This window comes from Spermophilus citellus (genome assembly GCF_964194105.1).
Source record: "Spermophilus citellus genome assembly, chromosome: 7".
Classification (NCBI taxonomy): domain Eukaryota; kingdom Metazoa; phylum Chordata; class Mammalia; order Rodentia; family Sciuridae; genus Spermophilus; species Spermophilus citellus.
This window is the reverse complement of record NC_138188.1, coordinates 39,288,131-39,314,191: the sequence shown is the minus strand read 5'-3', so window position 1 is coordinate 39,314,191 and position 26,061 is coordinate 39,288,131. Positions and strand designations below refer to the sequence as shown.

Genomic DNA, 26,061 nt, shown 5'->3' with positions numbered 1-26,061 from the left:
AGCCCTATTAATAATGTTTTAAGATAATATATGTTCAGTTATTAAGATAAATTGCTTAACACACATGGTGTATTCTAATTGAAGAAATGAAACATCATATATTCATATGGTTAAAGAAGTATTTGCAAGAAAACAAGCCAGCCTAATTTCATTTTACAATTTTTATTGGTTTCTTTAAAAAAAATAATAGTTGGCATAAGGATTCATTTTGACAACAAAATTAAATCCAGCATTTCTGTACACTTATACACAGAGCTGCCTCTTTTGTCCTTGTGGAACTGACAGCCTGAGAGATTCAAACATAATAGCATATTATTAAGTTCGCTTAATAATAAAAGTCTTTTTTAGTATGTTTGAAAGTGTGATGGGCAAAAATTCAAGAAATGTGAATAAAAATTCTGTAATATTTTTGTTTTTATTTTATTTTTTTTCCAGTGCTAGGAATGGAACCCAGGGCCTCATACATGATAGGCAAGCACTCTACATTCGAACTACACCACCATGCCTAACATTCTATAAAATTTAAAGATGTTGCCATACTCCAGGTGTACTAGAATGCACTATCTAGTGTTCATAGAAGATAGCAACACTCAAAACTGCATGAGATTTTAAAGTCGGAAAATAATCAAATGTTAAAATTTTTTTTTCCGAAGACTTAAAATAATTAGGCAGCAATGCGGTTATTACATTCAAATAATTGGAAAACTCGAAATAAGTTAACAATAGAACTCAGCCTTGTGAAAACTAAACATATAATTTCCTTCCAGGGGCCTAATGTTTACAGTTAAAGGCCCTCTAATTCAGAAAAATTTTCGCAACTTTCAAAAAGAGCAGGTTATTTGTTTTGGAGGTACTGGAACCCAGAGCACTCCACCACTGAGCTACACTTATCCCAACCCTCTTCCTATCCTGTCCAAGTGTTTGGAAAAATGGGGTTGATTCTTTCTAAAACAATTTCTTTTGGCACTGGGGATTGAACTCGAGTTGCTTTACCACTGAGCTACATCCCTACCCCTTTTTATTTTTGAGATAGGTTGAGCAAAATAGTAGAGACCTACAGGCATACGCCCGAAAAGCACGCTTTGTTTTTTGTTTGCGGGTTTTCCTTTTTCCAAAAAATATTTTTAAAGGAAACTTTACTGTAGGCTTACATTCCTAAGAGAAAATAACGAGGTATGGCAAAATAAAGCCAAATATATCGCTAGACATTTTCTAAATCCGTGCTGAAAAAATACTGATTAGCAACACCAGGAGGCAGAAGCAGCCAGGACAAAAGTCGGTGTTCAACACCCTTCCAACAATCCCCGGCGGTCTCCACACCGCTTGCAAAGCACAGCCCATCAGCTGGCATTCTCAGGGATAAGGCCCAGAGATCCTCGCAGCTCTTAGGCCGCCGCCAGCACCTGGGCCTCAGGCGGCGAGGCCGACGGGAATAAGCCCCGCCCCGGGACGCGGCCGCGGATCCCGCCGCTCTAGGCGCGCAGGGCGCTCTCTATGGTCGGTTGGGCGGTGTGTTGTCATCGGCGGAGCGACGGCCGGAGGCGGCGGCGTAGGCCCCGGCGGGGCGTTTGGTTTCGGTTTGGCCCTGTCTGCAATTAGTGTTGACTGTCGAAATGGGAGTCCCCAAGTTTTACCGATGGATTTCGGAGCGGTACCCCTGCCTCAGCGAAGTGGTGAAAGAGCATCAGGTGGGTGAGCGCGGGCGGCGGTTCAGAAGGCCGAGGACCCCGGGCTCCGCGGCCCTCTGCCCACCCGGGACCGCGGATTTCCAGCTTCCTCCTGCTCGTCTGTGCTGGCGGACGGGCGTAGGCCGGGGGACAGGAGGTTTGAGGGCGCTGCGTGAACCGACTGAGGTGCCACAGGCGGGTTGCGTTTCTGTGCGCAGACCCGCGGGGCTCCCGGCTAGTCTGACAGCTCCTGCCCGGGCAGGGCCTTCCGCGACTAGGAAATAAGTCCTGGGTGGGAACGCTCCGCGAGTTCGCCCCTTCCCTCAGCAGGCAGCTGCAGGTTTCCTCCGCCCTGATGGAGGGGTGAAGCTGAAGGACAGACCCCCGTAGATCCCCCAGCCCACCAAAGGAGCAGACCCACGTACAAACAATAACAGCCGCCTCCACGGTTGAATCACCTTGTTTACTTTCCCTTAGAAAGAGCTGCATCCCACCTACCTCACTCCCAGCACCTAGACTTTTTGTCGTGGCTGATGGTGCATATTTATGATGCCTTTTCAATTATCTCAAATACATCATCAACTCCCCCAGCTACTCGGGAGGCTGAGACAGGAGGATCACAAGTTCGAGGGCAGCCTGGCAACTTAGCGAGACCCTGTCACAAAATAAAAAGGATTGGAAACTATCAAAAGTACCCAGTGGTAAAGCGCCCCTGGGTTAAATCCCCAGTACCTCTAAAGGAAAAAAGGTATCGATATCAACCCCCTTTTGCCATAACAAAAATAATAATGATGAAAATAATAGGGTCGGGGGAGGGCGTTAGAGGCTTCAGTGCATTAGAGAGCACGAGAACATTATTGGTACTAATAACATTTGGCATGCAGTGAGCACAGAACAATGATTATGTGTAGAGTCCAAAATGTATATTTATATATGTATGTATTGGAACTGTGAAAGGAAAACAGTGGTCTGTTAGGTAAACTAGACTTTGGGGGATATTTTAGTGTTTCTTACTTTTAATGAATTTAATAGATCTTTTTACGTTTTATGTTTGACGGGGGTGGGGGAGGGGAGTCATTTGGAAAGTTTATATACCTGATTAAATTACTCGGTAGCATTGTATTAATAGTGGCAGTTATTACATTATGGTTTAATTTTTTTTCAAGTACTTTAAAGCCTAAAGATAGCACTAAACTTCTGCAAAGGATTTTTTATTTTGTTTTGTTACTGGATTCCAATCTAATTTGAGATTTTAGAAAAAGCTTATCAGAAATTCCAAAATGCTAGCTTATCTATCATTTGTTTAGAGCATAAGTTGAGTTGGATATAGAGGGACATTTATTCCTGGGAGGAAGGTTTAAAAGGATACCAGTATATTGCAGAAATAGAGACAAACTGGCTTTTCCTGGACCCTTCAATCAACAAGTATTTGAGTCACTTTTTCCTCTAAAATGAAAAAATAAGGTGAATGCTATTCAGAATGACTTGATAACACATAATTTGTTTGATAATATTTTTATTCAGTACAGAGAGCTTGGTTTAGTGAAAATATTTTGGGTTCTCTATTCTGAGGAATTTTGTTACTGAAAACATAAGTAATCTTAAAGGCATTTTTATCACATGGACACTAAGGATAGGTTTTGTGAACACTTTACACTAGATAGAAACTGAGAATAGGATTGTTAAAAAATTTCATTGTAGTAAACCTTAAAACTAGGTGTACCAAAGTGATACTGTTAGATATCTGATCACAAAGAGACTAAGGGCTACCAACTACTCTCCAAGTAATACTTAAAGATGGCAATACCTCAATATGTCACAAGTGATTCAGAAACTAGTCCAGGGAAGAAGGAATTAGGAGAAGGAGTGGGTTCTAGGAAGGTAATGGTGGTGACAGTAACACAGTTTTTCAGCCTCTGAATCTTCACATGAAAACAGAAAGTGAAACTAGATAGTGAAACTTAAAATCAATAAAACAATTGCAACAAACCTTGTGACATGGTATCTCCATGATACTTTGGGGTCAAAATACTGCTAGAAGAGGACAAAGAAAGCATGAGGAAAAGGAAGCATGTTGGACCTCAGACCAGAACTCCAGAACAACTGACAGTTATTCACTGAAAGACTGTGCTAGTCAACTAGATAGCCATAGCCAAAATGGAGAGCTTTTATTCTGAAAGACCAAAGAGACAGGAGCAGTATCCCTCCTATGCATTCTCAAAACTGGCTTGCCAAGGCAGAGCCCACTCTTAGAGAGGAGAAACTGCTGAGAGTGAAATAAAATTTTATAACAAAGCGTGCAGTACAGACAAGAAGAGAAAAGAGGAGACTATTCAGATAAAAGTTAAGGAGTGTTAGAGTCAAAAAAATCTTGAAAAAACAACCACCAAATTTTTTTAATACTACCCAGAGGAGGGAGTTTTGTCAAGTTAAAGCTTTTCTGAAACCCTACTCATTCTAAAAGCTCAAGAAAATTAAATTTACACTGAAATGGGCAACAAAAAGTATTGAAGTTGGATTGCATACAAAGTTATTACAGGGAAAATACGTTGCTACAGACATTAAAAACATACAGTAAAGGGCTAGGGATGTAGGTCAGTTGCAGAGCACACACTTAGCATGTGCAAGGCCCTGGACTGATCCCCCAAGGCCTCCCCCAGAATTTTTTTTTTTTTTTTGCAGTTAAAAACATGCCCACAGAACAGCAAAACTATAACCCACTCTTTCAGAATGAGCCGAAATGCACTAAGAAAATTATATGATATGAAAGAACAATATATCAATTATGAAAACTGCGGGATAAGATGACAGAACCTAGAGAAAATTAGAAATGAAACCTAAAATGTAAGCAAGGCAAGGGCAAATAATGCTGTAAGACGGGTTGAAAAAAGAGATGGAAAGAAGAGAAAATTGTAAGCAATAGGGGTTCCTGGGAAAAAAATGCAACAACAAATAGTAAAAGAAAACTTTCCTAGGGCTGGTGTTGTAGCTCAGTGGTAGAGTACTTGTGTGAGTGCATGTGTGAGGCATTGGCTTTGATTCTCAGCACTGCTTATGAATAAATAAGATAAAGGTCCACCGACACCATATATAAATAAATAAATAAATATATAGAGAGATAACTTTCCTAAAATTAAAATGAATGTCAAAATTGTGTATTAAAAGACTGTACCCTGTACCTGATTTACCAAGACATAGTCTAATAAAATTACTGGACTCTAAAGAAAAAGACTAGTGACTTCAGTTGAGGGTCCCCAAATGGTGAACAGCATGTTTGCCCCTGTTAGTGTCCCCGCAACACTGAAAGGAAAAAAAAAAAGAGAAAGTAAGGATAGCTGTATAAATCTGAAAGTTTGCTTCTATCCAGATTCTCCATTTCATTGGAGATTAGTTGATGATTTGGTTTTAGAGTCAATAGTACCACCACTGTGAAAGGAGAGGAAAGCAATTCCAGAGACATTTTTTCAAATAATCATCATTGGTTGGGAGTGCAAATCAATGGCAGAACACATGCCCAGCATGTACAAGGGTTCAATCCCCAGCACTGGGGGGGAAAAAAAGGGAAAACAAAAAGCAACTGATTTCTACCCTTGCACCAACTCATTCTTTACATATCTTCAGACCTTGGGGCTTACCAATTTATGACCATCTATGAGCAGATACAACTGTTCAGTTTCCAATGCAATATTCTGCATTTTAGCCTCCCCACCACACCTCCTTTTTTTTTCTTTTTTTAACAATCTATCAACATAAGTCCATTTACTCTTTTCTAGAAATCTCTGGTTGATTTGTATCTAATGATGAGCCTCAGGTACAAACCTTGTTCCTTTTGGCTAAGTCATAAAACTAGGAGTATGATGTATTTTCAGGCTCTGGGGATGCTTAAAGGAGACTGTGTTTGTGTGTGTGTTGTTTTATTGTCATAGAATTGGGATTTGGGGAAAGGAAAAATGTAAACACATATCTTTAATCAACAAAGGTCATATAACTAACATAAACTCTTAGAACATGTGGAGTTTTCTTTGCGGTTATTAACCAGCATATTGACATCAAAATAGCTAAGATTTGTTAAGCACTAAGCACTTGCCTTGGAATGGGTATTGCTTTACATGCATGCATTCACTAATTTAATCTTAACATAGCTGAGAAAACAGTCACAAAAACAATTGTTATCCACTAGTGCATGTTGCAGCTAAATGTGAAACCATTTTTTGTTTGGTTGGTTTTGTTTTCATTATTGCCTCTCTGCTAGGAAGCCCTTTGCGCATTTTTTCCTCCTAATCACTACCACACTTTCATGGAATTTGAATGCCACAGATGTTCTGTTTTTATCTGTTTATATACTAGAGTACTTCTTTATCTCTCTCTCTCTCACACACACAATAATTTTGGTCTTGATGTAAGCAATATTGTTGCTGTTGAAAATGCATATTATTATTAGTAGTAGTTTTTTTTTAGTACTGGATTGAGCACTTAACCACTGAGCCACATCCCCAGTTTGTTTTTTGGCTTTCAACTTGTGATCTTCCTGTTTCAGCATCCGCTGGGATTACAGGCGTACACCACCACACCAATACTCTTGATCCAGAAAGCTCTGTTAAAATGTACATTACAGGATTAAACATATGAACCATTTTTAATGTTTTTTAAAATATTTTTATTAGTTGTTGATGCACCTTTATTTTATTTATTTACACATGGTGCTGAGAATCGAACTCAGTGCCTCATACATGCTAGGAAAGCACTCTACCTCTCAGCCATAACCCCAGCCCCCGTTTTTGATATTTTTATTAGTGCATTATAGTTATACATAATATGGCATTCCTTTTGATATTCATACATGGATGGAATATAATTTGCTCCATGTTAATCCTCAGTATTTCCACTTTTCCTCCCTCCCCCAATTTTACCCATTTTTAAGTGTACAGTTCAATAGTGTCAAATACATTTACCTTGTTGTGCTAAGCCTACTCTCTAAAAACTTAACTGTGCATTCCTTCCTTCCCCAATGGCAGTGTACTTTACTACTGAACTATACTGAACTTTCCTAGCCTTTTTCATTCTTTAAATTTTGATAAAAGGTCTCACTAAGTTACCAAGGCTGGTCCCAAACTTGTAATACTCTTGCCTCAACCTCCCAAATTTCTGGGATTACAGTGTTCAATACCATGCCTAGCTCTTCTGTGCATTTTTGTTGAAACTTGCATCTTGGTTATGAAAACTTAAAGTTTCAAATTATACGGTACACAGGTTGTCATTTCCATTTTCAAGTGTTTGCTGTTATACAGGGAACTTAACTGTCTTATTCTTTACTATATTCAGGAAATACTATATTTCCCAGCCCCTAGCATGATGTGTGGCACATGATGCATATTCAATAAACACTTGTTGAATGAATTTAATTGTAGCATATAACATATAAAAGTTAGAATATATAAACCTTGAATATTAAAATATAACCTGTTTTAAAATATATCTCATTTTTAAATGAAGCAACAAAACCTTGGAATTGTTTAACATGAATTTAAGTGAATAAGAATAAAGAACAGAAATGAATGTTGACAGCTGCTTTATTTAATCAGATGGTCAAATATATGTTATTTGTCTTTAAAAACAAATTTTATAATAATAAGTAGGCTACAAAGTTAGACTAACAAAGAAACTAATGTTTTGAGATTAGATACTAAGATACTAGTATGTTGAGGGCCACAGCCTAGTCAGGATGACACATGGCATTTTTGCCAGAAGGGAGTGGTTGAGAGGTGACACCAGCGAGCCATTGAGATGGTAATGGTTAAGTTAAGCTGCTGGATATTCAGTTGTATATAGATCCCTGCAGTCCGCCTTGGGCACCCACTACTTTGGAGTTCTTACGGAGATTCCTGGGGAGATTCCTGGGGAGTTCGTTTTGGTTGGTGAAGTTCTGGAGGAGGGATTTCCGGTTGGTGGTTTCTGGAAGGGCCAAGTGGGTGGGTTCTCGGGAGTTCAGGCAATAAAAGGGTTCCTGTTTTGAACCTACAAGTGCCTCCTGGCGGCTCGGTTATTTTGTGCCCAGCCAGACTGCAGCACTAGTACATAGCCACAATTTAAAGCAGTGTAGACACGCATATTCCAAATGATTGGGGTGTAGGCTGTCTGTGTAATCAGGATTAATGAGGGGAAATTTCATTTGTTTATTAATTCCTTAGATTTTGGATGGGTGGTCTACTGGGTGTTGAACCCAGGGATTCTTTACCACTGAGTGAATTTATTTTGTTTTCAGATGGAGTCTCATTTTGAATATCTCATTTTGAACATTGAAGTCTCATTTTGAGCATTGCTGAATATCTCACTAAATTGCTGAGGCTGGCCTTGAACTTGCAGTCTTCCTGCCTTGACCTCCTGAGTCACTGGGATTATAGGCTTGTGCCATGCTACTGGACTAGATATTTGTAATTGCTGCTTGTGTCAGGCAGTGTGCTAAAGATCTGAGATCTTACATTAGGAAACTCAGAGTTTAACAGTGGGGGATAAACACACTCTTAAACACTCAACAAAAATTCATGGAGCACCTACTAATGTGCCAACACTATTATATGCATTGAGAACACAAAAATAAGATACAGCTCCTGTTCTCAAGATGCTGAATCTCAAAACAGATTTGAAAACCAGAAGTAGCATAAACTATCATACAGAGAGTGCTGGAGAATGTGGTTCAAGCGGTAGCGCGCTCGCCTGGCATGCGTGCAGCCGGGGTTCGATCCTCAGCACCACATACAAACAAAGATGTTGTGTCCCCCGAAAACTAAAAAATAAATATTAAAAAAATTCTCTCTCTCTCTCATAAAAAAAAAAGAGAGAGTGCTTAATTGCTTCGTTAAGTGAAGTAAGGGAGACATGTTCAAGATGTGGCATAAAGAAGGAGTATCATCTCCCCTTAATAGGGAAAACAAAACAGACATAAGTGCCTGAGCTGAATCTGGAAGGATGAGAAAATTAGTGGAGGGAAGAACAGGAAGAAGCTTTGAGGCAAAGAAGCATTGAGGCAAAAAGAGGAATAGCATCTATAAAGTCTTAGAGGTTTGAAACAGCCCAGGTGTTTAATTCACAGTGTCTAGCTTGTAGGGCATATCTGGAAACAGGAAAATAATGTAGGATTGATGGGAAAAATAGCCAAATCATACAGGACCTTTTATGGTATTAGGATTTGTAGTATCTTATGGGTTTAAGGAATGATTAGATTATGTTTTAGAAGAAATGGTTAACCATGGTGAGACAAACCTAGACTCGAGCAGTCCCATTGGAAAACTGTCCGCCTAAACCAGTGCAGATCTGGAACTAGAGAAAAAGATGAGATCGCCTAAAACAATAGGAATGGATAGGATGAAAAGATTCTAGAAATGTTTTGGATGCTAAATTAGAAAACAAAATACCTCAGTGACTAATTAGATATGGTTTTGGAGAGGTGGAGAGTAAAAAATAACTTTAAAAATTTTTTTTTAAATTTTCTTTTTGTTGTTGTTGGTAGACCTTTATTTATTTATACGTGGTGCTGAGAATCTAACCCAGTGCCTCAGACGTGCCAGGCAAGTAAGTGCACCACCACTGAGCCCCAGCTCCAGCCCAACCTTAAAATTTCTAACATACAAATATAATAACTGGAAAGAGAAGATAATGATAATGTGTTAGACCAGGACGCAAGAAAAGACCACTGACTCCAATTAAAATCAAATTAAAGCAAGCTTATTATTTCGACCGGCCGGGCTGTCTCTCCCTCCCAAAACGGCGGGAACAAGACAGCAACCCCACCTTTCCTATAGCCCAGCTTTATAGCCCAGAAAGTTACACAAAAGGGGGGTTACAGATAACAGAACTCTGACAAGCATCACACTAATGGTAGTTTACATTTTTTTTTTTTTTTTTTTTTTTTTTGCTGGCCCCAACATCAGAATTTATGAGGACCATTAAAGCCTCAGAGAGGGTCGTTGTCTGGCCAAGGAAGGCCAATATTTATGAGGTGTCACTAAAGTTTCAGAGAGGGCTGCTATCTGGTCAGAGAGCCAGGCATGGGTGAGTTCAAGGCACGGGCAGGCATACCAAGCAGGTTCAGAATTTGCAGTAATTTATAGTAAAGCCGAAATTAGCTTTTCATGGCTTTGTGGCAAGATGGCTCCCAATTTTAATAAAAGATCAGGTTGGGTCTATCAAATGATAATTGTGAATTTAATTTTTAAGGTTTTTCATTTATTTTTATTGGTGCATAATAATTATATAATTTCAATTTTATTTTTATTTTTTAGGGGAATATCAGGGATTGAACTCAGGGGCACTCGACCACTGAGCCACATCCCAGCCCTATTTTGCATATTATTTAGAGACAGGATCTCACTGAGTTGCTTAGCATCTTGCTTTTGCTGAGGCTGACTTTGAACTTGTGATCCTCCTGCCTCAGCCTCCCGAGCAGCTGGGACTACAGATGTGCACCACGCCCAGCATAATTTAATTTTTAGAATCTTAGATTATGTCAACAAATTTAGGAAACTTTAAACTGATTTCCTGTTTGTGATTTATTTATTAAATTACTTCCAAACTTTGACTAACAGGCATCTACTTTTATAAAAACACTTTCATTATTCTGGCTCTCATTTATTTTTTTCTCACTTTGTCAAGTTGGACAATGGTTGCTTATTCCTTTTGTGTTTTACTAATCTGAAACCTAAGAGAATTTTTAAAACATTTCTTTTTTAAAAGGAAAATTATAGTGTTTAGATGTAAAAAACTATCACATAGTCTAGAGGAAAGTAAAAAGCAACTGAAATTTCTTCATGTAGAACTAGTAATGTTGTTTCTATATACTTCCTATGTTTTCTATGCAGAAACACATATAAATAAATATTTTCTACAATTATCCTATTTGCTTTTTTTCTTTCCTACTTTTGTCTCTGGCCTTATTGTGTAGACATTTTTCCATAATAAATATGAATCTCTATCATAATTTTTAATTGATATATAATATTTCACTGTATACTGTCATCAGTTTTCTATTATTAGTTTGTTTTCTATTATTAGATTGTTTTTCATTTTTTTAAATTTTTTTCTGAACAGACCTGCCATGGATATTTTTATATTTACATATTCATAAATTAGTCATTTCTGATGATTCTCAGGATAAATTTACATTCATACAACTCCTCAGTTAAAGATATACATGTTTTCAAATATCGATACATACTTTCAAATTAGTTATTTCAATTTATTATTCCCATTTCAAACGACTGGATATAGATTCCATTTCTCTTTCCTAGGACTGTGACTTTCTTTTCTAAAATGGAGATAATAAATATCTATTTTTAAGGTTGTTATAATTAAGAGAATTAATGTAAATAGTTAGCCTAATGTTTAGCACATAGTAAGTCCACAGTTACTGTCAGCTATTACTTTTAATAACCTGTGAAATTGCATTTCCCCAAAGCTTTGTAAATACTGGGCAATATCAGTCTGTTCAGTTTTACTAATATGTGGAGAAAATGTTACACCATTATACTTCAAAACTTTTGGATGAACATCTTTTCTTAGGCTCATTAGAGTTTTGTGTTCCTTTTTTTAATTGTTTTCAGGTTTTTATGGATACTTGCAAAATTTGCTCTTTTTCTTCATTTTAAGAATTTTTTATATCTTAAGAATATTGACTGTCCTCATTTGCAAAATATTTTCTCTGTTTTGTCTTTTTTTTTTTTATTGGTTGTTCAAAACATTACAAAGCTCATTACATATCATCTTTCATACATTTGATTCAAGTGGGTTATGAACTCCCATTTTTACCCCAAATACAAATTGCAGAATCACATCGGTTATGTTTTGTCATTTTTAATTGAATTTGTTTGGTACTTTTTTGACCTTTTAGATTTACAACAATGAATTTTTAGATAGCTAATTCACTATTTATTTACTTCATGTTTGGGGGCTTTTCTACCCTAATATTGTCAAAATATTTTTGTGTGTACTGTGTATATGTTGTTTTTTGTTTGTTGGTTGGTTTGGTACTGGGGATTGAACCCAGGAGTGCTTAGCCACTTAGTCACATTCTCAAACACCACCTCCCCCGCTTTTTTTTTTTTTTTAATTTTATTCTTTTAAGACAGGGTCTCATTAAGTTGCTTAGGGCCTTGCTAAGTTGCTGAGACTGGCTTTGAATTTTGATCTTCCTGTCTCAGACTCCCGAGTTGCTGGGATTATAGGCATGTATCATCATGCCCGGCACTTTTTTCTTTTTTTAAGTTATATTTTTCACAATGAAATTTTTAATCCTTCTGCATTTTGGTGGTGGTTAGTAGGGGGAGGTGGGGACTGGGTCTTGCTATGTTGCCCAGGCTGGCCTAGAACTCTGGGGCACAAGTAATAGTCCTACCTCAGCCTCTCAAGTAGCTGGGACTACAGTCATGTGCCACTGTGCCTGGCTCCTCTAGAATTTTCTTATAAGTTGAGATGCAGTTTTGTTTCCATATAGTTAGATATGATACCATTCCTTTCTTTAGCTGATTTGAAATGCCTTTTACATACTAAATTTCCATATATACCCACTCTATTTCAAACTTATTTGCTTCAGACTGTTTTATTACTTTCAATTTGTTGACAGCAAATTTTCCTTCATTACTCTTGTTTTTAATTCTCTTCCTGGCTTATGTTGCATAGTTATTCTCCTAGGAAAGTTAGGAATCATTTTTACAGTACCACCCCAAAATTACATTGAGATTTTGATTTGAGATTTTCAGATTTCAAACAATTAGTAAATCTTGAACACATGTTAAAAATCTTATGATCACAACTATTATTTCAGTTGATCCTATTTGTTACTCATTAAGAACACACATAAAATTTTACATGATGCTTAGTTTTCTATAAATGTTTTTACAGCATTCATTGTTTCAAGAGCCAAAAGTTTTCACCCTTATAACTTAAAGGTGTGCTATTTTGTCAGTAATAGAAGTATGTGTCCTTACCTGTTTTAAAACTCAGATTACTGAATTACACTTTCAGAAGTGGTTTTCATTGGATTTATATAAGATTGTCCATATTTTATTTAATTAATATGTAAAGTAGGTCTAATTTTATTTTTCTTACTGGGAATTGAACCCAGGCATGCTCTACTACTGAGCTAGATCCCCAGCTTCTTTTTATTTTGAGGCAAGGTCTTGCTAATCCTCCTGCCTCTGCCTCCCAAGCACTTGGCTAAAATTCTTTGATTATGCTAAATATTATAACTGTTTAGTTGCACCAATTTCAGTTCCCTGTTAGTGTATATTTGTTTCAGTGGTGTTCCTTTACTTGCTCAGAAACATTTAAGTAGAGAAAAAAATAAACAAGAACCAGAACTGTTAAGGTCTTTTTATGAAGGCAGATGACTCTTGGTCAAAGTTTAGAAATCATTTAAGCCATGTATCACAAACAAGAAATCAGTTCTTCAGGTTTCCTAAATTTCTTGGCACGATCTAATATTTTTAAAATGTAACCAAATCAGGTGGCTTTGTTTTAGTAAAACCAAATATCCATTTAGGCTTTAAATCACTTGCTAAACTTCTCAATAACCTTGTATACTCAACTGTTTGATGTAAATGTTACCCATTTACAAAGGAAACCAAGGATCTGAGAAGTTAATATGTAGAAAAAAGGAAAGAAATTAATATTTTGAGTACCAAATGATCCAAGCACTGCATTTGGTGTTTTCCTGAGGTATCTTATTTTGAATAAGTAGATAATTGCCTGACAGCAAATTTGATCAAGTCTTTGGTACACTTCTTAATCATATGTCTCAATATTACTAATTCTTCCTGTTTGATTTTTCCTTGGCTTTCTTTGTTCAACTGTGATTTTTTTAGCCACTTTTTTATATTTTGTTTTTTATCATTGATAATTACTTTTTTTCTTTTTTATTTGACACAGGGCCTCACTAAGTTGCTTAGGGCCATGCTAATTTGATGAGGCTGGCTTTGAACTTGCAATCTTCCTGCCTAAGGCTCCCAAGTTGCTGGGATCATAGGTGTACACCACTGCACCCTGCTAATAATCACTTTTCCCAAATGCCAACATATCTGTGGTTGATTCTAATTAATGAGTATAATAAGTATATTTCTTTTTTTTAGATTCCTGAATTTGATAACTTGTACCTGGATATGAATGGAATTATTCATCAGTGCTCCCATCCTAATGATGATGATGTTCACTTCAGAATTTCAGATGATAAAATCTTTACTGACATTTTTCACTACTTGGAAGTGTTGTTTCGCATTATTAAACCTAGGAAAGTGTTCTTCATGGCTGTTGATGGTGTGGCTCCTCGAGCGAAAATGAACCAGCAGCGTGGGAGGCGTTTTAGGTAAAATGTTCAAAAATAATTGACCTAAAACAACATATCTTCTAACATGTTTATTTTTGCTTAAATTCCTCCACAAATGGACTATCTCATGATAATGAGCTAGAAATTCAAATGAGGTATCATTTCACAAAGTGTATGTTGGATTTTATATAGTTGCTCAGTTGTTCTCTATCACAAGGTTTTCAAACTTCTTTTTGATAATTTGAAAATAATAGTTGTAAAACAAAGTTGTTATGATAGTTGTTATACTGGTTTACTCTGAGTTGTTAACTAGAGTGAACCGAGAGACTGCTGTCATAAGAACATTATTGACATTTAAAGTAACATTTATTAAATAACCAGACCCTGAGATAAATGCTGACTTTGAATGAGTATGGAACTTAATGGAGCAGAAAGACAAGTGAAATCAGAAGGTGATGATGGACTGTGGGAAGAGAGTTGAATTAGGATACTCAGGATATTATCAGCACCACTATATAGAAGTAAAGGATGAGAAGAGATTAAAAACATAAAGAGGATCTTAAAGGCAAATTCCTGGACATGTAAAATATTTCTAAGTAACAATGAGATCAAGCTGTGTCCCTGTTTATGAATAACAGAAGTAAAAGTAAGAAGGTTGTCACAATCCAAGGCGAGGAACCCTGAATCAAGAGAATTGGATGGATCACTAGCATAATGAATCCTTTAATCATAATGACAGCTTAAAGAGTGGAAAGAGCACCTGTGCATCAGATGTGGAAGTCATCAAAGAAGGTGGGAGAGTGCCCTGGATAAGGCTTCCAGTAAGAATAAAAGAATGACAAAAAATACGGATTTAATATCAAAAGTAAAAAGATACTTGGAAGTCTTAGAAAGACTGTGAGATCCTTGAAGGAAAGATCCTTCTAATACCAAAATTGAGATTCTCAAGTACCACTCAAGACTTATTAATCTGACTCTCTAGGAGTTGGGAAACTCCTGGAAACCATTTTAACTAGACTCCCCTGGTATTTATTAAACTAGTTTTTGTGAGCCACTAGCCTAGAAAATCTGATATTAAGGAAGGATTATATAAACCCATTGCATTGGTCTGGGTTCACTTGAAGATAATAGGAAACATTCAGACTAACTTAAGCAGAAAGGTACATGAATGGGTATCTCCAGAAACTTATTCTCTTTGATGTGATCCAGAGATTAAGCTACCACCAAAACTATTAGCTCCAAGGATATATCACTGTCATTATAATTTAGCATTCAGGAGGCCACCACAGCATTTATTAGCTCCACAACCCCGGTGCTTTTATTGAAAACACAGATGCGCTACTCCTTCCTTCTCATCACCACAAACCTATTCAATACTGGAATCTCCTCTACCATTGTTGAAATGCACACATCCCCTATGGCCACTGTGCCTCGACTGTTGGTAGGTATCACCGCACTTCCAAACCTTTTATGGAGGCGTCTCATTGTCAAAAATCAAGTCATATCCAGAAACCTAACTGCAGGGAAGCTTGAGTTTCATTTATTTATTTATTTATTTAAGCTTTGCAACCACTCTAATATTAGAAAGCAAAGAAGGAGGAGAATAGAATGGAGGCTAAGGGCCAATCCACTATAACCACCATAACCTTTCCTAAATACTCTGCTGGTATTAAGTATTTCATGTTTCCCAGAAATCCCCAATCAGCTGTCATTCCTTACAGTATTGTTTTCTCCATTCATAATGTATAATTCTACATGTGTTATTCCTAAATCTTTTCTTCTGACTTTTATTCCCCTAAAATTTCATTATAAGATCACAGGATTATGGCCAGATACAAAGAATAATTCTTTCTTTATTTGTCCATAGCACTTAACAGTGCTGATCATTCTTTTTGAACTTCTCTCATTCCTTGGCCTTCTTAAAACCATATTATTTCTTTGTCTATACATTCGAAGTCTCTTTTCCTTCCTGATTTTCTTTTTTTTTTTAAATATATCTTTTTAAAATGGAGATGGACACAATACCTTTCTTTTTCTTTCTTTCTTTCTTCATGTGGTGCTGAGAATTGGACCCAATGCCTCACATGTGCTAGGCAAGCACTTTATCACTGACCCACAACCCTAGCCATGATTTTTGTAAAATGTTAATATTTCTAACGGTTCTCTCCTGGGCCCTGAGTGATCCACTCGTGCCTTTAATTACTCTGTCTATCCTAATGACTCCCAAATTTATCTTTCTGGTGGTTCTCTCCCAAGTTCCTTTTTATCCAAATGCTTGCTACCCTTGAGGCTTAACATGTTCAACACTAAACTCACCTTCCTCTCAAAACCGCCCTCCTTCTGTTTCCTGTTTCAGTGAATGACAGTACCATGTACTTGTCTACCTAATAGTCTTACCTTGTCCTTATCCCAAACATTTTCCATATTTCATTCAAATTAAACATATGGCTATGTAATTTTTTGTCTCCCCATTAGAGTATAATCTCTGAGACCTGGAGTCATTTCTCTTTTGTTATATTCCAAGATTTTGCCACATAGTTGCATTTAATAGTCATTTGTTCATTTAAAGGGGAAGAGGAGAAAAGAGGAAAGAATACACTGCAGAGGTTACAAATGAGTTAGTGTTATTTGAGTTTTTGTTATATTGAGGTTGGCAAGAGAGAGATTAAATAGGAGGAAGAATTTGTTCATGAAAACAGAATTCAGAGCATAGTAGATAGAATTAGTAGCAATTCTGTAGAAAGTATGCCGGAGACAGAGCTTCTTAACTTGTATGCCATGTGGCATTCTGGTGTGCTGCAAAGGGGTTAGAGGGGAAACCAGATAGGAATTGGGGCATCTGTGTTCAAATCCAGTTCTGACTCCAAAGCTCATATTGTTTCTGGCAACTTTTGTTACCTTAAAAAATGAGATAACTTTGGCAACTGATGTCATTAATACTCTTAGACTTTCTTTTTATTTATTTATTTATTTTAGTTGTCGATGGATCTTTATTTATTTATGTGTGGTGCTGAGACTTGAACCCAGTGCCTCACACATGCTAGGCAAGCGATCTACCACTGAGCCATAACCCCAGCCCCTAGACTTTTATTTTAAATATTTTTAGGAAGAAATACAAAGATATGTGAGAATTTTTTTATAATTGCTTATGTATTATTCTCAGAGATCATTGATGACATTTAAGATCATAAAATGATTAAGATCATTAAATGATATTCTTAAATGTGTATATAAGGAATGTTTAAAGCTGTGCAGTGCTTTAAGTCATTTCTAGAATGAATTTGCAGTAAGTATATTTGTGATAAGAATTACTTCATAAGTATTTTTAAATTTCTGTCTGTTTTGCTGGTTTAGTATCCAACTTCTATAGTCCTTATGTGAAAAACTCAATTCTTTACATCAAAAGAATTGAGGCTCATATTTATCAGTTATAACTATTTCAAAACTTGTATTTTTTGAACCTTAAAATTGATGAATTTGTATTTTGATTTTAAAAGCACCTAAATAACAGTTTGTATAAAGATCTTTACTTCTTTTCAGCAAGTTTAAGATGCTCTTTTCCCTTAACCTTTAAGGTCAGCCAAGGAGGCAGAAGACAAAATAAAAAAGGCAATAGAAAAGGGAGAAACTCTTCCTACAGAGGCCAGGTTTGATTCCAACTGTATTACACCAGGTAAATTCACTGAGAGAAAAATTCTGAATGAATTAAAATGTAAATAGAAAATTTATTTTTTCGAGTGTATTTTTATTTTTCAGACTTATTTTGGTCTTAAGGTTCCATTTGCTATATTTTCCCACTTATGTCTATTCATGAGATGATTTGGTCATAAGTGCTCCTATAGAGACCCTCTCTAGGAATTTTCAGATGTTAAAAAAAGTGGATATGGGCAGGACTTCCACATGTAAACAGAATTCCAAATCTAGAAGAAACATAAAATCCTTCAGTCCTGATTCTGCCATTTATTGGTATGAAATCGTCAGTGAAGTTGTAACTTATCAAGTTCATGTTGCTGCCTTATGGTTCCAGGATGAGACACTCATTTTCCTAATCCAGAGAGTTTACTACTCTACCTCTCAAAAAGCAAATAAGATTTCTGTGACTTTAAGGAAAATAAATCTATCAGTAATATGTTTAACTTAATTTTACATTCAGTATACTTATATTCTTAGGAGATTGTGTTTGAACATAAATCTTAAAAAATCTAACTTCCTTATGAATAGTAATTTTCTCTTTGGTTAAATGTCTCAGATGCACATTACTAGTTTTATCCTGATTATAGTGTACGACTATATTGCCTTTGAGTATCGATCATCTGGGCTTTTCCTAAACTATAATCATTGTAGACTAATTTTCCAGATTAATGATTTTTCAGATTAATAATAGTGATAATATTTTGTCACTGTTATTTTTGGCAATATAGTTGAAACTGCATGCCTTACAAAAATACTTCAGAATTTAACAAAAGAAGTAGAAAGTTGAAGTTCATTAGCGTGCAAACTCTGCATTTGTGTAAAAATACACAAAGCATAATCCTTAGTAGTTAAAATTTCTTGACTTCCCCTTTGTGACATTGAAGTCATTTTGGTGACTATCAAGATTTGAAGCAGCTGTGATTATTTGCAAGAGAATGGTACAACATTTTGTTCTTTTACGATAAAGGAGGAGGCTTTTAACCTTCAAAGATCCTGTACCTAGCTATTTCCTGGACATCCAAATCTAATTATATGTTGTCACTGGGAATTCACTGTTTTCATTTCTTTCTCAGATTAATCTTTTTTAAACTTTTTATTTATAGGGACAGAATTCATGGCTAGGTTACATGAACATCTGAAATATTTTGTAAATATGAAAATTTCCACAGACAAGTCATGGCAAGGAGTTACCATCTACTTCTCAGGCCATGAGGTTACCATCTTTTTTAATTTAAAATAAATTTTTAAAGTTTATGTAATATTCTCAACCATAACATATTACCACACTTTTTAAAAACATTGTATTTAGACACCCGGAGAAGGAGAGCATAAAATCATGGAATTTATCAGATCCGAGAAAGCAAAACCAGATCATGATCCAAACACCAGACACTGTCTTTATGGTTTAGATGCTGACTTGGTAGGTATAATATTTTATTGTTATTATAAGATTATGTCATTGTAGGTAAATATCTAAGAGACTCAGTTTTATATAGGAATCTTATTGGCTTTGTTAATAAATACAAAAAACAATGATTCCTACTTTTGTCTTTACCAAAGTTCTAAAACAGTTGGAAAATGATTTTTTTTTTGAGGGGGGGAAGGAACATATTATGTTCTCTATAGTTAGTCTACAGACCTACTGACCCTAGTAGTATAAATAGTGAAGTTATAGAAAGGGGAACCTCTCATGGAATCTCTTCAAGGTTCTGTGACTTTTAATACCTCCTGATGTGGCAAATTTTATGCCCCAGATACTTTCTTTTTTTTAGTTGTAGATGAACACAATACCTTTTTTAAAGATTTTTTTTTATTTTTATGTGGTGCTGAAGATCAAACCCAGTGCCTCACATGTGCTAGGTAAGTGCTCTACCACTAAGCTACAATCCCAGCCCTCCACCCCCAATACTTTTACTAGCCTTTTTTTGTTTAACTTTTTATTATGGAAATTTTAAAATTAAACAAAAATAGCCAAAGTAGCATAATGAACTTCCTCGTGTCCTTCATCTACCTTTAATATTAATTTTTAACTCCTATCCTTAACCATCTGTCTGCTCTTTCTCCTACCATTCTGGATTATTGAAGCAAATCCCAGATATTTATATCATTTAATCTATACATATTTTCATAATGGGTCTCTAAAAGGGAAGGTTGGTTTTTTTAAAAGTACTTAACTGCAGTGCCATTATCCCACATAAAACAAAAATTAACATCATTGTTTAATATATAAATAACCAATTAGTATTCTTGTCTCCCTAATTACATAATGTAAAATTAGTTGAAGGTGCCCTTTTCCATTTTTTTTCTGTATTTTTTACATGCTAGAAATATCTTGACCTCCAAAAGAGCCCTACGTTTTATCATTAAAAAGCTGCTGCCTCTAAATTCTAACCCATTTTCTCATGGCAAGTAGAAACGTGTGAAAACCAAGAGAAGGTTGTGGGGAAAAGGAGTGAGAAAGGACAGAGTGGCAGTTATAAAGGTCATAGGACTCTTAAGGGGAAAATGTTTTTCCTAGAAAAATACACTTACTTTGTTGAGCACAGTGGTACAGTGGTACAGGCAAGTAATCCCAGCTGCTTTGGAGGCTGAAGCAGGAGGATCTCAAATTCAAAGCCAGACTGAGCAATTTCACAGGACTCCCCCCCCCAAAAAAAAAAAAAAATTAAAAAGGGTTGCAAATGTAGCTAAGTGGTAGAACACTTGTCTAGCATGTGTGAGGTCTTGGGTTCCATCCCCTAGTACCACCAGAAAAAAAGAAAAGTACACTTAAACTATCCTGTTCATATTCTACAACTTAATCATACTTTGATATTTGTGTGTTAATATGGTAATTGTTTATTTATTCTCTATATAGAAATGTTTTCATTTAATTGCCTTTGTGAATATAATACTAGAAAAAATGGGAGAAGAGAAACATTTCATAATAATTTTTCCACAGATCATGCTTGGATTAACAAGTCACGAGGCACATTTTTCTCTTTTAAGAGAAGAAGTTCGATTTGGTGGCAAAAAAACACAAAGGTAAATCACATAGCATTCATGTTGTAAGAAAGAACAGAAATTTAGCTTGGATTATAATCCCTTAACAGGTATGTAATCTGTTTTGTTCATAGTGTCCTTTGATTCACCAAAGTTTTTAATTATGATATAATCCAATTTATCTTTTCTTTTTGTTGCCTGAGCTTTTAGTGTAATATCAAGAAATCATCACCAAATTCAATGTTATAAAGATTTCCTATGTTTTATTCTAAGAGTTTTATAGGTTTGTTGTTGCTGTTGTTTGGATTTTGCATAGCACTAGGTTTTGAACCCCAGGGCCTTGCACAAGCTAGGCAAGAGCTATACTACTGATTTACATCCTGAGCCCTGGGTTTTATAGTTTTAACTTTACATTTAGGACTTTAGTACATTTGAGTTAATTTTTGTATATGGCAAAAATAAAGGCCCAACTCCATTCTTTTTCATGTGGCTCTCCAATTTTCTTAGCAATATTTGTTGGAAAGACTGTCCTTCCCTGTTGAATCTCTTGGACCCTAGTTAAAAGTCATTTTACCATAGTATACAAGGATTTATTTCTTGGGCTTTCCATTATACTTCATTGGTCTATATATCTTTATGCCAGTACCCATGTTTTGATTAATGTAATTTTGTAGTAGAAATCAGTAAGAGTACAACCTCCAACTTTATGCTTTTTCAAGAGTGTTTTGTCCATCTACTCAGGGTTTCCTGAAATTCCATATGATTTTTAGGATAGATTTTTCTGGTTTTGTGAAAAACATCTTTGTGATTCTGATAGGGATGGCATTGAGTCTGTAGGTCTCTTTGAGCATCTTGGTATTAAGCCATGAACCTAAGATGTCTTTCCATTCACTTGTTTCTCCTTTAATTTCTTTCAACATTTTGTAGTTTTCAGTGTACAAGTCTTAACTCTTTGGTTATGTTTACTCTTAAGTATTTATTCTTTGGAATATTTTTATAAATGGAATAATTTTCTTAATTTCCTTTTCAGGTTGTTCATTGATGGTATATGGAAATATAGCTGATATTGGGGTACTGATCTCATACCCTCCATACATGCTAAATTAGTTCTTTAGCCCTACTAGGTTTTGTATGTATGTCTGTGTGTGTATTCTATGGAATTTTCTATGTAGAATTATTCCATCAGTAAATAGATTTAGTTTTACTTCATTCTTTTCAATTTCAATTCCCATTATTTCTTTTTCCTGCCTAATTGCTCTGGCTAGGACTTCCAGAAAAGTGTTGAGTAGCAGTTTGAATAGCTGTGGTAAGGTAGCCATCCTTTTCTTGTTCCTGATCTTAAGAGGAAAGCTTTCACTCTTTTACCGTAGAGGAAAACATTAACTGAGTTTTCATAAATGCCCTTTATCATACTAAGGAATGTCTTTTCATATCTTAGTTTGCTGAATACTTTTTAACACCTTTATTTTATTTACTTATTTTTATGTGGTGCTGAGGATCGAACCCAGCACCTTGCACGTGCTAGCCGAGCGCTCTGTTACTGAGCTACAATCCCAGCCCCTTGCTGAATATTTTTATTGTGGAAGAATATTGAAAACTGTCAGATGCTTTTCTGAAAAATGATGAGGATTTTTTCCCTTCATTCTATTTTTTTAAATATTTATTTTTTAGTTGTAGTTGGACACAATACCTTTATTTCACTTATTTATTTTTATGTGGTGCTGAGGATCAAACCCAGGGCCTCGCATGTGCTAGGCAAGAGCTCTACCGCTGAGCCACAACCCCAGCCCTCCCTTAATTCTATCAATGTGATGTATTAAACTAATTTTCTCATGTTGAACTATACTTGAATTCTTGGGATAAATCTTGCTTGTGAATGAATGGCAAATGAGCTATTTAATTTGCTATCATTTCTTTATAGTCTTACTTATAGTTAAATACAGTTTATAGGCTGATAATCAGGAATATAGAACCCTTCACCAATTCAGATAAGAGAAAGAAGAGAAAGCCTCACCTTGTGCCTTGGACTACACTGAAAGAGATGTAAAAATATGTATTCACTCTTATGTGTGCTTTCTCTAATGGCTAACCTTAAATGATCCAGGTCACTGGTTTCTTAGTTTTATTATATATTACTTGAGACTTCTGAATGCTGAGATTCCTTCTACAAAAGGCATAATATAAGCCAATTATTTTTAACTTTACTATGTTACATTATTTTTACTTTTACATAAATTATATGCTTTAATTACAAGACTTAACTGTCTCCTAATGATAATTATGATTTAAGGTTTGCTACATTTTTTAACTTAGAGCTTAAAATGTAATTTACTCTGTTTTGATCATCTGATTGATTACAGGGTGTGTGCACCAGAAGAAACCACATTTCACCTTTTACACTTGTCTTTAATGAGAGAATATATTGACTATGAGTTTTCAGTGTTAAAAGTAAGTATTAACAGAGCCATGGACCAAGGTTTTGTATGCAGAAATCTGTACAGGGTTTCACTTTGTTTTCCATTTTACCTTAGGCAAAGATCACATTTAAATATGATATTGAAAGAATTATAGATGATTGGATTTTGATGGGATTTCTGGTTGGCAATGATTTTATCCCTCATCTACCTCATTTACATATTAATCATGATGCACTGCCTCTTCTTTATGGAACATATATTACCATCCTTCCAGAACTTGGGGGTAAGAAAATTTAATATTCATTTGAGGCTACTTTAATTTAGCAGTGTCTTACCCTAAAAATGTCACTCATTCATTAAATAATTGCAAGCCCAACTAAACTAAAGCCTAAGGTTACAAGCAATGAGGTTGTCATTTTTAATGATTCCCAAGGAAAGAAAGTGGTCAGAGTTATTGATACCTCACAATAACTCTAATATAAAAATTTCCTAAGAAAATATAATTTAAAATTTTCGATTTTAATTTAATTTTAGTTTCCTGAGAAAGCCAAGGGAACTTGTTGGTTTCACTTAACTCCTTTCGTATTTAAATGAAGAATTCAGTTTTTTGTTGGTTTTTTTTTTTTTTTTTTTTGAGGCAGGTATTGGGGATTGAACTCAGGGGCAACTCAACCACTGAGCCACATCCCCAGCCCTGTTTTGTACTTTATTTAGAGACAGGGTCTCACTGAGTTGCTTAGCACCTTGCGTCTGCTAAGGCTGGCTTTGAACCCTCGATCCTCCTCCTGTCTCAGCCTCCCAAGCCACTGAAATTACAGACATGCACCACTGCACCTGGCTAAAATTCAGTTTTTCTAAATAGATATGCATCAGAGTATTTAATATGAAGGAAAGATTTTTTCAGTTAAAGTGAAATATGGAGACAGTAGTGATGCTGAATAAAACATACAACAGAGTAACACGACATTAGTTTTTTTTTCCCAAGCTGACATATCAAATTGAAATGATCTGGATAGATTCTAGAACAGTTTAATTGTTGCCAGGTGTGGTTGGAAATATAGAAGGATGATTATCATGTGAACCTGTTTTTTTTTTTTTTTTGCTTCTATACAAACATATTGTATATTATAGGAATATAAAGCTCAAAGAAACTAGGGCTACTTTATATATAGCCCAACAGTGTTTTTTCCTGATTAGTAGAATATTGACATTTAACGGCTTGTGGAAAGAATTTTGTAGAATTGTTGGAAAAACGTGTCAGTTTTTAGTACAAATTTGGATTTTTTTCTTTTTAGGTTATATTAATGAAAGTGGACATCTCAACTTACCTCGATTTGAGAAATACCTTGTGAAACTATCAGATGTAAGTAACTATACATTTTTGTTTTCCTGTCCCAGTGTAGCTATAAATGGTTAGTAACTGTTTTAGTCAGCCTTTTGGCTGATGTGACTAAAAGACCTGACCAGAACAATTATAGACTGAGGAAAAGTTTATGTGGGGGCTCACAGTTTCAGAGGTCTCAACCCATAGGCAGCATGCACCATTCCTTGGGGCTCCAGGTGAAGCTGAACATCATGGCAGAAGAATGTGGTGGAGGGAAGCAGCTCATATGATGATCAGACAGCAAGAGAGACTTCATCCACCAGATACAAAATATGTACCCCAAAGATACGCTCCTAATAACCCACCTTCTCCAGCTACACCCTACCTATCTTCAACCACTACTCAGTTAATCCCATCAGGAAATTAATTCACTGATTGGGTTAAGGCTGTCATAACCCAGTCATTTCTCTAAATCTTCTTGCATTATCTCACACAGGAGCTTTTGGGATACATCTCACGTCCAAAACATAACAGTAACCAACTAAACAATAGCAGGAAAAAAAACTTTTATAATTATCTCCCAGGTGCTAATTACACTTTCACCTAAATTCTGTCCCTTCCCCTCATATTTTTTATTGGTGCATTTTAATTGTACATACTGATGGGATTTGTTGTTACATATTTATAATAACAAATATATTTTAATATAACAATATAATTTGGCCATTATCACTTCCTAGCATTTTTTCCCTCGGTCTCCCACTTTCTACCCCTTGATTTCTTTTCTCTATTAATCTCCTTTTCATTTTTATGAGATTCAACCCCATCTTTGTTTTCCTTTTCCTCTTTAGCATGCACATAGGAAAGAAAACATAGGACCCTTAACCTCTGAGAGTTTGACTTGTTTTGCTTAACGTAATGGTCTCTAGTTCCGTCTGTTTTTCTGCAAGTGACATAATTTTGTTTTTATTTATGGCTGAATAAAACTGCATTATGTATATATATATCACATTTTCTTTTTCATCCGTTGATGGGCATCTAGGCATCTTGGCCATTGTGAATTGTGCTGCTATAAACATGGATATACCTGTGTCACTGTTGTATGATGACTTTAATTCTTCAGGGTAAATAATGAGAAGTGGTATAGCTGGGTCATATGGTGGTCCTAACCTTTTGAGGAACCTTCATACTGATTTCTATAGTTGTTGTACTAATTTACAGTTCCACACTCCATATCTTCTTTAGCATTTGTTCTTATTTGTATTCTTAACGACTGCCATTCTGATTAGTCTGAGATGAAATCTCAGTGTAGTTTTGATTTGCATTTCCCTACTTGCTAATGATGTTGAACATTTTTTCCTATATTTCTTAGACATTTGTATTTCTTCTTTTGAGAAGTATCTATTTAATTTGTTCACTCATTTATTAAAAAGGTTACTTGATTTTTCTAGCATAAAGGTTTTTTTTTTTTTGAGTTCTTTGTATATCCTAGATATTTATCCTCTGTCCAAAGAATAACTAACAAAGATTTTCTCCCATTCTGTAGGTTCTCTTTTCACATTCCTAATTGTTTCCTTTGCTGTGCAGAAGCTTTTTAATTTGATGCCATCCCATCTTTTTGGCATTATTTCCTGAGCTTTAGGGTTCTTATTGAGAAAGTCGTTG

General features: G+C 35.6%; 1 protein-coding gene across 2 annotated transcripts in view; it reads left to right on the top strand.

The window, feature by feature from the left end:
* Nucleotides 1-1,555: 1,555 nt before the first annotated feature.
* XRN1 (5'-3' exoribonuclease 1) overlaps nucleotides 1,556-26,061 on the top strand; it is a 128,569-nt gene continuing 104,063 nt past the window's right edge. The window contains exons 1-9 of one of the 2 annotated variants that reach the window (XM_081301676.1): nucleotides 1,556-1,688; nucleotides 13,787-14,019; nucleotides 17,556-17,653; nucleotides 18,777-18,886; nucleotides 18,983-19,093; nucleotides 20,615-20,697; nucleotides 23,016-23,103; nucleotides 23,187-23,355; nucleotides 24,368-24,435. In XM_081301676.1, the coding sequence (XP_081157802.1) occupies nucleotides 1,614-1,688; nucleotides 13,787-14,019; nucleotides 17,556-17,653; nucleotides 18,777-18,886; nucleotides 18,983-19,093; nucleotides 20,615-20,697; nucleotides 23,016-23,103; nucleotides 23,187-23,355; nucleotides 24,368-24,435 (1,035 nt within the window). In that variant the 5' untranslated portion in view covers nucleotides 1,556-1,613. Of the gene's footprint in view, nucleotides 1,689-13,786; nucleotides 14,020-17,555; nucleotides 17,654-18,776; nucleotides 18,887-18,982; nucleotides 19,094-20,614; nucleotides 20,698-23,015; nucleotides 23,104-23,186; nucleotides 23,356-24,367; nucleotides 24,436-26,061 lie in introns of those variants that run through there. The other variant, XM_081301677.1, reaches the window with a different exon arrangement.